The 12,639-nt window shown below is 42.7% G+C and overlaps 1 protein-coding gene and 1 long non-coding RNA gene across 3 annotated transcripts in view; one reads left to right on the top strand and one right to left on the bottom strand.

Moving 5' to 3' along the window:
* Window positions 1-10,387, bottom strand: part of RRAS2 (RAS related 2) — a 72,985-nt gene extending 62,598 nt beyond the window's left edge. The window contains exon 1 of one of the 2 annotated variants that reach the window (XM_053924189.1): window positions 9,974-10,387. In XM_053924189.1, the coding sequence (XP_053780164.1) occupies window positions 9,974-10,081 (108 nt within the window). In that variant the 5' untranslated portion in view covers window positions 10,082-10,387. Of the gene's footprint in view, window positions 1-9,398; window positions 9,421-9,973 lie in introns of those variants that run through there. The other variant, XM_053924190.1, reaches the window with a different exon arrangement.
* LOC139440907 (uncharacterized) lies at window positions 9,420-12,308 on the top strand. Its single transcript, XR_011651193.1, has 2 exons — window positions 9,420-9,914; window positions 12,098-12,308. It is a non-coding gene; the product is annotated as an uncharacterized lncRNA (long non-coding RNA).
* The last annotated feature ends 331 nt before the right edge of the window (window positions 12,309-12,639 follow it).

Raw genomic sequence — 12,639 nt, 5'->3', positions numbered from 1 at the left:
CACGTCAACACCAAGAACAGCTAAGAACTCTTCATCTGGGAGAAAAAAATTGAAAAAAAAACCCCATATTCTGCCATACAGGAAAAAAAAAATCAGTGACACAGAAAGCAAATTTGACAAATTCTTCTAGAATGGATACTATCTTATCCTTTTCACTGGTTAGCTTAATATGTTATAAAGATTTCAGAGAATTGATGCACGAATAGTAGATATTTCACAAGATAATTGAGAAAGTGAATACAAAAATGGAGAAGAAAACCTCCCCTTGTCCCGAGAGTTTTCCTTAGTTTCCCAGGGAAAACGAGTGAACAGAAAAAAACTTTAATCAGTTCCTGATTGTTTCCATTTCCAATGATAAGAAAAGGCTACAAGTACACAAGGAGAACGGCAGGTATTCCTGCAGAGTGGAAACTTGAGACCAGCCTGATACGGGCCAAGCCATGGAAGAGAATAAAGCAGTACCTCCACTGTTTTAATACAAAAGCGTCGGGACCCAATAATTTTATACCCAGCCAAATCATTATTTAGCATGCAAAAGTAACTATAACTTCGATATCTTCTCAGTAAAAAGTACCTGAAAATGTTCTCTGAATCACAATTCATGTAAAAACTGGGTGTTGACGAGGACTGCCTGTAAGTGCTGAAACCAGTTAGAATGACAGGCATGGCAAAAGCAATAATCCTTGATGAGAAAGGGATCCATACCACTGAGTATTTTTTATTATTATAACACCAAAATAAAGTGCCAAACACAAAAAAAAAATCTTTTAAAAACAATTCAATCACACAGTTTTAGATGCTTTAAATAAGGACACTAAAGCAGTGGGTGGAAACAGAGTGAAAAAAACTACTAAACTTCTTTGTTTTCCATACTGGAAACATTATTATTCTGATTTTCTAATTAAATGTTTAAGAAAGAAATAATTTTCAGGTAAATCTGAGTAGTAAAAAAGGAGAATCTACCTTGGAAAATCACCACGGAGCCCTGACCACTGTGGCTCACTTAGCTGGCTGGGCATCATCTCACAAAGTGAAAGGTCGCCGGATTGATTCCAGGTCAGGGTGCATGTGACAGGCAACCAACTGAAGTTTCTCACATCAATGTCTCTCTCCCTCTCTCCGCCCCCCCCGCCCCCCCACTTCCCCTCTAAAAATAAATAAATAAAACCTTTAAAAAAAACCACCACAGAACATAGGGGGGGAAATCTACATAGCGAAAAAACAAGACTGGAACAATGACTAAAGAACATCGTCAAAACCTGTATTGATCTAACTAAATTTATCAACCTTTCCCTTGAAAGGCATCTGCCTACAAAATTAAGGAGAAATTTTCTCCTTAAACAGAGGGAAAACTGGTCCCCTTTTTGCCTCAACTTTGTGCCTTCAGGCTGACTGTCATTCAGTGGCTAGCCAGAATGACTATGAAGACCCGATCTCGTTGGCGTAACCGAGTAAAACAAACTCTGCCTATTATCATCCAAAGCAGCGCCGGAGACGTTACCTTTGCTTATTCATTCAAAGTGATTATCAGCCCGGTTTCTCTACTGTGGTTATTATTTTCCCCTTGATCATCTATAATACCTTACGGGCAGATACTCCAGCTACTCGAACTTTCAGCCACTAGTTTTAACATCCGTTTATGACGCATACTTGAATCAACTGGTATGATGGCCGAATGATTTTCTAAGGCCATCATTTTCTCCATGCTTATTAGTCAGAATTCTACCTTAAAAAATCCCTTCCTCCTTCATTTATTTATCACTATGGAGCTGCAGATTCATTATTTGTGGGCAATTGTCAATTACTATCTATTTATTTCAACGATCGTATACTGTCCCACAGTGAGCCAGCGGGGGCTCTTACACACTGACGGTTACGCCTCTGACCTGTCATCATCACTGCTTTCTGAGCACTTCTTTTCCTTTATGGCACTACAGGGTGCTCCAAGCTCGCCTCCTGTTCTTCCCTGCCCTAGCCCTGGGACCAGCCATCTCACCAAGGCTCCTTTTAGTAAAGAGCGATACTCAGAAACCTAGATCTGGCTGTCCGTGTTTTCCCTGCTAATGGAGTGCCACTGTCTCTAGACCCTCTCAGCAAAGGGAACTGACAAAAAGATATACAGATGTGTGTGTGTGTGTATCCACACGTATCTATTTCTGTATCTATCCCTATACCTTTTAAACCATGAGTTCATGCCAGTATCTTCAATTCCGATCAAACATCACGGAGTTTGCCCTGGCCAGTGTGGCTCAGTTGGTTGGAGCATCATCCTGTAAAACCAAAAGGTCATGGGTTTGATTCCTGATCAGGGCACATACCCAGCTTGTAGGTTTGATCCTGAGGTCAGGGCCCCTATGGGAGGCAACAGTACGATGGTTCCCTCTCACATCAATGTCTCTCTCTCTCTCGCTCTCTCAAATCAATAAAAATGTCCCTGGGTAAGAATTTTTTTTTAACTTTTTAATAAATAAAACATCAGTGTTCATTCTAGACTTCTCCTTTTCCACATTTATAATTCCCTTCTCCAACAGTCAGAAAATGTGGCTTCCATTTTCCACAATTATATTTACTTATTTGCTTAGTCCTAGCATAGAAAATTGTTTCAAAATTGTAAACCCATTCTTTTGTGACGGGGAAAAAAACTGTTAACTAGGGTTCAATGTTTGTTTGGACTTTTTTTAGGGGGGCGTGAGGAAATGGAGGGGGGTTGGTCCTTATCCTAAGGACACAGTCCAAATACCAGGTTCAAAAGTTATTTAGTTTTTCTTCTTCCTCCCTTCAGTGTGGTATTGTTATTCATTTGAAAAAATGTTTGGTTCACTAGTTCCTGAATCCCGTCTACCTTAGGGTGGGGTTTTTTTCTCATCACTTGATTTTACTGGTGTTTGCTGTTTATATACTGAGTATGTGAACCATTAACATGTTTCCAAAAGTGAGAAAGGCACCCTCAGAAGGGTCACCCAGCCCCATGACCGCCCACCTCATTAATTTCTGACTTCTCCTTCCTGCGCTGTTTTCATCCCAACGAACAATATGTATTTTTCTTCTTTCCCCTTCTCTCTTATACAACAGGCAATATACTAAATGTACAGTAGATACTTCACACTTTCCTTTCTTCACTGAACAAGATACCCTGCAACCAGTTCATAGTGACCCTTCCCGTCCTTCTTCAAGCTGCGTGTAATGTTCCACTGGGTGACTGTACCATATCTTATTCCACTCCTTCCCTAGCCTGTAGGTTACTTATAATTACGTGAATCACAAACAATGCTGTGACCTCCTGCATGTGTATCTGCATCCTTTTTGGAAGTGCATCTTCATGATAAATTCCTAAATTTGGAATTACTGAGTCAAAAGGTAAGCACATATATAGTCAAGTCAAAACGTATCTGATGTCTCCTGATACAACACACTGGGAATAACTATCATTTTTGTTATTCCTGCCCCCCAAAACGCATTACCTGAATCTAACCATGAAGAAACAAACTCAGACTGAGGAACCTCGACAAACAACTAACTTGTACTCTTCAAAAATGTCAATGTCATAAAACACAGGCTTTCCCCACCCCCCTCCACTTTCATAGCCACCAATTTTCTTAAATGAACTAAACAGACTAATTTCGAAGTTTAGGAAGGACCTATGACACTTTAGCAACACAAATGAATTAAAAATGCCATCTCAGTAATTAGCTGCCTGTCAAATTTTAAAAGACATGGAAACAGAATGCACTGCATAATCTGAGATGCTCTTTTGCTATAAAGGGCATTTTGGGGACATTTCACAAAAATCTGGAAAAGTTCTGTACATTAGATTAGTAATAAAGTCAACTGTAATTTCTGATTTTAGTTATCTACTGTGTTTACGTAAGTAAAAGCCCCTATTTTGGGGAAATCTATACGGAGGTATTTAACAATAAGGGGCATTATCTTCAAGTTATACTCAAATGATTCAGAAAAAAAGCAGTGTGTATATTACATACAGTGTGTATATGGCGGGGAGGAATGAAACTAACATGGTAAAATGTGAGCACTGGGGAAACCTGGGTGAAGTTTCTTTAAAAAGCAACACTGGGTGTCATTGTGACATTTACATTCCCATGTCTAGTACTGAACATTTCTCACTCATGAAATTTCCTAGCTCCTCCTAGGAAAAAACATCACCATGGGCGATGACAAGAAAGTTGGTTGGCAATATTAAACTAATATATACAAACAACAAATTCTGTGACTACAAAAGTTTTAATTAAACTAAGTCAATGCTATTTACTGCTAGGTAACCAATAAACAATCACAATGCTTTCATAAAACACTAAAAATAAAACATAATTTATAAGGTTACAAGGAACTAAGTCTAATTATATCTCCAGTAGCACAATTTGACAACTTATATTTCTTTGCTTCTTTCAGAACCAGAGAGAAAATAAGTAAATAAACATATAAATCTTTATCTTTTTCATAAAAGCCTGGGACACATATTTCTTTGCAAAACAGAAATCAGAGGCCTACCAAGGACATTACTTTAAACTAAATTTTAATCCCAAACACAGACTCTGGCTCCACAAAGTAATTCAAGATCAAGGCCTTTCAGGAAGATTCAATGACTATTAACTCCACATTGTCTGCAGGCAAAGTGAAAGTTTTTCACTCATTATCACTTTTCAGTAAGGAGGGCACAGCAGAACTAATATCCTACAGGTTCTTCTATTTTACCATGCCAAATAAAAAGGGGGGGTGGAATGTTCATGCATCATCAAAAAAATCTGTTTCAACTTTAAGATATGTACTTTATTTTGAAAAAAGAACCCTTAAAATTAACACACACACACACACACACAAAAGCTTTAAGAAAGTCTCTTTCTTTACCCTCCCCCACTTTCAAAGTTACCAATTTATTTTCCTAGGTGAATTCAACAGACTACTTTCATTTCAAAGCTTAGGAAAGACCCACGACACTTCAGCAACACATGAATTAAAAATCCCATCCCAGCCTGCCCGTCAAAAGCAGGGTTCTTAAAGTACTCAGCAGAAGTGTCCTCACTACATTCCTGCTCTTCCGCATCCCAGGAGGGATGGACACCCCCCTCCCCCACCCCTCCCGGTTAGAACAACTAATGAGTTTTAAGAAATCCTAGGTTAGAATTTCCTTGTTTCTCCTCTGACAAAAAGCAGTCACCTTCTATAAGAAGGCAGTACCCGGCACTTTGGTCTAGCAGTTGCCAGCAGAACCATTTCAGCTATTGCCAAAATGAGGAAATCTCTATTAAGTACCACCATTGAGAGAGATGTCGTGTTTTTCAATGCTAAGAATTCATTTGTAAATTGCTATAAAAATGTAAACCAGTAATCTGCACACTAAAAGTAAGTGTACAGTATAGTTTCAAATTCACAGATAAAGATAATTTTAAATGATTTGTAATTGTAGGATGTGTCTTCAGGAGGTCGCAACTGAACAGCAATTCAGGAACCTAAATCTTCCCACGTGGATCAACTAACTATGAACACAAGTACATGAAGTCTTGAAATCTCTTTTAGGATCTCTGCTAAAAAGCATCCAGCAGATGACGAACTCTAGCCCTGACTGCTGTGGCTCAGCTGGGTGTACATCACCCCACCAAGCGAAAGGTCACCAGTTCAATTCCTGGTCAGGGCACATTTGAGAGGCAACTGATTGATGTTTCTCTCTCACATCGATGGTTTTCTACCTCTCTTTCTCCCTTCCTTCCCCTCTCTATAAAAATAAATAAATAAAATTGTCAAATAGTTCTTAAAACCATAGTAAAATCATTAAAAAAAAAAAAAGACAAACTCCAGGTAAAAAGCAATGTCTGCATCAGGTCAGGACTAACGAGTTGTAAGACTGACTAAAGCTCAGTATGTTGCGAAAGCAGCTACCCCCATACAGCTCAAAATCTGACGAACTGCTGAATTAAAGTCAGGATACTTAAATAAATAACAGAAGCTGAGAAATTTCTCTACTTCTGTAAAACACATTTGGTCTCTTCTCAGAGCTGCTAGATTAGCATTAACTCAAAACCCCAACAATTATACCATTATTCCCCAAAATTAACCCCCAACTGATAAAAAGAATTTCCCCAACCGGAAATGGGATCATGATTCATCACCTAAGTACCACAGGGCAGTGAAGAGGGGATTATGAGGTTAAGAGGAGAAGGTGGAGGAGGGTGCTGAAGACTTAAGAGACCAGATTATGTCTCTTACCTTTATGTCAAGGAAAAGTGAACAAATCACAATTTTTGTTTTTGAGGAACAAGATACAGAGTAACAGCAAATAAAACCAGGTAACAATTATTACTTACTCTGTAGATGGCACTGTGTTAAATGATTTGCATGTATTATATTATTTTCTCCAAAAATCCTACTAGTTCCCTTTTCACGTAGGGAAGCACACTTGGGAGAACCTAAGAAACTTAACCAATGACACACACCTAGTTAACTAGGTAAGAACCTCGTATTTGAAAGATGCAGAGGTTTGTTCGACTAAACCCATATTTCATGAGGAAACTGAAGCCTTGAAGAGAGCAGGGAGATTAGATATTCCCACTGTCACTGAGCAGGGAAGCCTAGAACCCAGATATCAAGTGTTCTCTCCACTTCAATTTCTACAATGTTTAAGATAATTTCCTAACTAGAGTTTATTCACCATTTAGGTATTCCATTTACCAAGAGAACTTAAAACATTTTTCAAAAATCTATGAACAATATAAAGAAGCAGGTCATGTACACACATATACTCTTAACAATATTTTATATTTTTGTCACACTTTATGATGTTATATTCATTTTAAAGAGGAAATGGCACCTCAATTAAGTAATTATTGCCTTAATTTCCTAATTTTGCTGCTCTTCATAAGCATAGAAGACAACAAGTAGAGCTAAAGTTAAAGAAAGTCAGGGCTGAGGCAAAGTCGTTTTTAAGTTCTCCACTCCCAAATTCACCATATTTTTTCTGCTAAAGATTATAAAATAGAAAAATGTATTTTAAACAGTATAAAAACACTTTTTTAATCACAGGAGTCTTCAAAAATAAATAAAACCAATTTGTGCCATCTTGAACTCCTCCACAAAGAACTGACTTCCGCCTGTTAAGGTTATTATCCTCCTGCTGTGTTCCCTCCCTCCAAAGACTACTGCTAGACAATCAAAGCATAATGAATTTCAATGTTCCAGGAGTCAGAAAATAAACAACAGCTCTATTAAGTGTAGATGACAGTCACATCAGTTCCATAATCTAAGATTAATATAACAATAATAAAAATGCCTGCGGCCTTACTATGCACTAGACACTAGTCTAGGCTCTTGACACATTAACTCATTTAATTTATACAACAATGTATGTGGTACTTTGTATTTCCCCAGATTACAGATGGGGAAAACTGAGGTACAGAGAGGTTAAGTAAAATTTGCCTATGGTTACACAAAACTAAAACTCCATCCAGGTGGTCTGGCTCCTGACTCTCCAGGGAGTCTCAACGTTAGAGCCTATGTTTCTCCCCTTCATTGGCCCCAAGTCAATTGCCTTTCCCACACCCCTTCCTGCCTGCCTCCTCTCACAGAGCTAGCATGTATGACTCCCCATATTCACACAGCACATGTCCTCTGTCCCCACTATCCACCCTATATCATGCTTTTTTAAAATCCTCACCCAAGGACATTTTTTAATTGCTTGCAGAGAGAAGGGAGAGAGGGAGGAAGCAGAGAGAGAGAAACATCGCTCCATTGCCTCCCACATACACCTGGACCAGGGTTTGAACCTGCAACCTAAATATGTGCCCTGACCAGGGATTGAACCCTCAACCTTTAGGTTCACAAGAGGACTCTCCAACCACCTGAGCCACACTGGCCAGGGCCACATAGTACTTTTACCAACCAACCCTTAGCAAACTGACTTTTCCCCGATTCTGAATTCCCTTTGCATTTAAATGAGTTACAGCACTGTACACATAAAAATTTATAATAATAGCCATCATTAACGGAGTACATACTACAGGAAGTTTCCCATAAAGGATTGTAAAGAATGTGTGATCAAACCCAGTTTACTAAAGAGAAAACTGAGGCTCAGAGAAGCCAAGTACTTGGGCAATGTTCTCACAGTGAATAAATAACAGAGCAAGACCAGGCACTCAAACCTGTCTGACTCAAAGCTCACACTATTTCTCTACATATAAATATCTGTCTTCCCGATGCATACGTGCCTCCTCTATTTCTTTTAGGTCATCTAGAGCACCCAGGTCCATTTATATTCATAAAGGAGGTATTTAACAAATGAATTCTAGAAAGTCATTAGAAAGCCAGCAAAAGGTTCCAATTCTTTAATTAAACAATTCATTTACACTCAGGTTCAAATACATACAGATGGCCCCTCCCCCAAAAAAACTAAAGAAGTATTTGTGGTTTAAGTATTTTAGGTAACATTCTTAATTAATACTGGAACCCAGTATTACTCCCTCACTCCTCACCAACACCCTCGTCCCCATTAACTGCAATCCCCAAAGAAAGGATTAGCTATAAATTGTTTTGCTTCGCCATCAGTAACTTCGTCTCTCTTTAGCCCTAGGGAAATAGCAACATGACAGCATCCCTGATTCTGCAGCCTGCTAAACTTAAACCAACCTCACCTCTGAGTGTGATTTTTTTAACCCACTAATGAGCATACTGCAAATGATCGTTACATAAACATTTTCTCTTCCCGGACATAAAGGTTTAAGCAGCAGTTTTTTAATACCTTGAAATAGCGTAACATCGCTTACTGTTCATTAAGTCAATGTGAAAGGTAACGATCACATTTACGTTTCAGTACTCTGTATTTTAATGTCACTATAAACATTAAATGAAATGAAATAAGCTATTCCAGTATCCCAAATGATAACAAATGGGTGAACGTAAACCAAAAGTAAATACTTCACCAAAGCCTCTTAGCATTACTCATGATATACTAAGAATATCTTTGTTACCTGTTATAATGAGGTACCTTCGTTCTCTCCCAGCATACACCACACCTTTTATGTTGACAAAAGCGGAGATAACTGGGTTTCGCTTTTTAAAACCCCCAAAAATGATCACTCAAACCTCTCACCAAGAGTGAATCCCAAGAATGAAGAGTGCTACCCCCCTTTTCTTTGCAACACTTGATTTTCCGCCTCCAGCTACCAAGAGGGTTGGGGGTGGGGGAGAGGGTGGTTGGATTGGACACAGAATGCTGGGCTGGGTTGGCCACCTCCTAGTCCGGCCCATCCCAAACTTCACCTTGGCACAGCTAGGAGGAGGAAGGCATCAGGAATTCCTGGGAGATGGTCTCACCCATATCGGAACATTCTTGTCCTCCTAGAAGCCACCATTTCCCTGGGGCATTATCACACACTCCCACCCGGGCATATTACCTAAGAGATTACTTAAAAGAAAAGCACACACACAAAGAGAAACAACACTCGCTTGAAGCGGGCAGCTCCGGCTCAGCGTGCGCAGAGAACCGGGAGACCACGCGGAGCCGCAGCCAAGTTGCCACCACGATTGCACCGACGGTTCAGGAGGCGGCCAGAGCTGCTGAAAACCCAGCGCTGGGGGCTCCAGCCCCACACCGGACGCCCCGCACCCTGGCCCAGCCCTCCGGGTAGGAAGCCCAGCGCAGCGGGGCTGCCTCTGCCTCTCCGGGAGGGCACGGGCCTCGGCAGGAGTGATAAGGTGGATCGGTGCTTCCTACCCTCCCAGCTCCGCCCTCCCGGCCACATTCCTTAGAAGCACGACTCCCTGGACGCTGAGCTGGGCGCCAGGCAGGCAGGAGCGCGGTGTTGCCGGCGTAGGGTTGGTGGAAAGAACCAGCCTCGAGCCCCAAGCCCGTCGGCCCCCAGCCCGCGCAGCACCTCCGGGGCGGGGTCGCGGCTGCCGCCTCGCCACAGGTAGTGCGAGCCCCCGCCCGCCACCCCCCCAACGCCCCCGGCAGGCCCGCTCTAGGCACCTGGATGAACTGGATGGTGAGCGCTGACTTGCCCACGCCGCCCCCGCCGACCACTACCAGCCGGTACTTCTCCTGGCCGGAGCCGTCCCGCCAACCGGCCGCGGCCATGGGGACGCCGCAGAGCCCAGCCCGGCCACGCCGAGCCGCCGCCCGCCCTAGGCCCGGCTCCGGGTTCGTGTGCGGCCGGCGGGCTGCGGGCAAGCAGCCGGGCGGGGGTCCCGGGCGCCCGGAGCTGCTGGGAAGGCTGGTGCGTGCGGCAGCGCAGCGCCCTGGCTGGCCAAGTCCCGCCCGAGGCGCGGAAAAGCGGGGGAGCAGCGAGGACCAGGAGCAGCCGCGGTCGCGGGGCGCGCTAGTCCACCCGTCTCCGTAGCGCCTGGCGAACGCAGCCTCCAGCGCCGCTACAAATGGCCGTCTGGGGGCCGGGCTGCTACGCCAAGGTGCTGCATATGCATGAGGGGGCGGGGTGGGGCGGGGCCACGTGGGCTGGGCTGAGATTCCCCAGCTGACCAGAGGGTTAAGACCTCCGGGATGTGGCCCCTAATTCCCCTTGTTGAGTGTGTGTGAGTACGTGAGAGAGAGGGTGTCAAGTGGGGGTAGGAAGAAGACAGTGTGTCTTCTGTGTATATCAGGGATTGTCAGGGATTATGTGGATGAAAAATACAGTATGTGAAGGCATGTGTGAAAAATAGCGCTCTTGTCATCTTAACTCCATTTGTGGGAGAATAAATATCCTGTTTTAAGTGTACAGATGGTGAGCGTGATTATGTGAAAAACAGTGTGTGGCAGTGATTGAGGACTAGAACTCTGTCACAGTATTGTGTATGTGATAGCATGTGAGGAATGTGTCAAAGTCTGAGCCATGGGGGATAAGTCACAGTGACTGAGCATGCCCGGGCAAGAGTGAATGTGACAGATTTTGTACATGTCAGGCGAGTGTCTTAGTGGCTGTGTTTCTGTGTGGGAAATATATGGTAATTTATAAGACGAGAGTGTGCGTGAGAGATTAGGATGTACTGATTTGCACACTACATGCCAGGCACTGTGCTGAGGATCCTTTCACAACAAAACAATATCCCTGCCCTCAGGGAACTTAGAGTCTGATGGGAGAGACAGCTGGGACAACAGGCAAATTATAAAGTACAAGGATAAGGGCTGTAACTTAGTACAGGTAGCATGTGCACCCATAGGGGAAGCACTCACCCCAGAGTTGGCCAGTCATGGAAAACTTCCTAAAAGACCTGAGTAATAAATAATGTAGGCAGACAAATAATTGGAAGGAAAGGAAACTACGTATGCAAAAGTCAGAGCTGAGAAGGTAAGCATTGTGTCGTATGATTTTGAGTGTATTGGGAGTTTGCATACCACTGATTGTGAATGAAGAGTGATGATCTCTATGTGTGTGGCTGTATAACTGAATGTAGCAGGAACCAAAGCTCTACGTAGAGGCAGTAGAGGATGGTGGATAAAGCCATGGGCTCTGAGGCCAGACTGTCTGGATTCAAATCCTAGCTCTTCCAATAATGGTGTGATGTTGAGAACCTATTTAACCTCTGTGCCTCTCTTCTCTAAAGCAAGGATACTAAGACTACCTACCTTGAGGGGGGTATTTTTAGGAAGAATCAAATGAGTTAAAACATGTAATAGCACCTGGCATGTAATAAGCATCTATGGCAGTTTTGGAACATGACTGCAAGTTCTTGGACACAACATAACAACTCTCTTGGAACCAGCAGAATGCAGCAAAAGAGATGCTGGATAACTTCCAAGGCTAGATCAGAAAAGGCCATGCACCTTCTACCAGTTCTCGCTCTAGGAGAAACAAAGTAAGAAGTCTGGCTACCATGAGACTGCCATGCTAGAGACGCCACATGTAAACATGTCAGTCAAAGGTCCAACTGACCTGACCAGTGTGGCTCAGGGGGTTGGGTGTCATCCTGCAGATCAAAAGGTCACCAATTTGATTCCCAGTCAGGGCACATGCCTGGATCGTGGATTTGGTCCCCAGTTGGAACGTGTATGAGAGGCAACGGATCAGTGTTTCTCTCTCATATCAATGTTTCTCTCCCTCTCTTTCTGCCTTCCTTTCCCACTACCACCCCCCGCCTCGACTCCGCAAAAATCCAGCTGAGCTCCTAGCCAATGGCCAGCATCAACTGCCAGCCATGTGAGACATCTTGGACACCCGGTCTGCCCAACCTTCAGATGCCTGCAGCCCCTGCTGTCATTTGACTGACTGCAACTACGTGACAGATTCCAAGCAAGAGCCACCCAGGCCAGCCATTCGTGACCCAGAAAATCATGAGCAAAATAAAATAATAAACCTGGTTGTTCTACTTTTTAAAGCTTTTTATTTGGGAATAATTTCTACATATAAACTATAAAGAGCACCCATATATCTCTCTCACGTCAGTGTTTCTCTCCTTCTCTCTTTCTCCCCTCCTCTCCCTCTAAAAAAATTAAAAAATCACTAAGCATGTCTTCAGGTTGGATTTTTTTTAATAATAAATAAATAGGGCTTCTGATCAAGATGGAGGCATAGGTAGACACACTTAACCTACTCATGCAACCACAGAATTACAACTAGACCTCAAAACACATAACACCCAGAACCATCAGAAAATCAAGCTGTATGGAAGTCCGACAACCAAGAATTTAAAGAGGCCACA

The sequence above is a fragment of the Desmodus rotundus genome, chromosome 5 (genome assembly GCF_022682495.2).
Source record: "Desmodus rotundus isolate HL8 chromosome 5, HLdesRot8A.1, whole genome shotgun sequence".
In the NCBI taxonomy this organism is placed as follows: Eukaryota; Metazoa; Chordata; class Mammalia; order Chiroptera; family Phyllostomidae; genus Desmodus; species Desmodus rotundus.
Note: the sequence above shows the minus strand (reverse complement) of the source record. Positions and strands in the feature narration are given on the sequence as shown.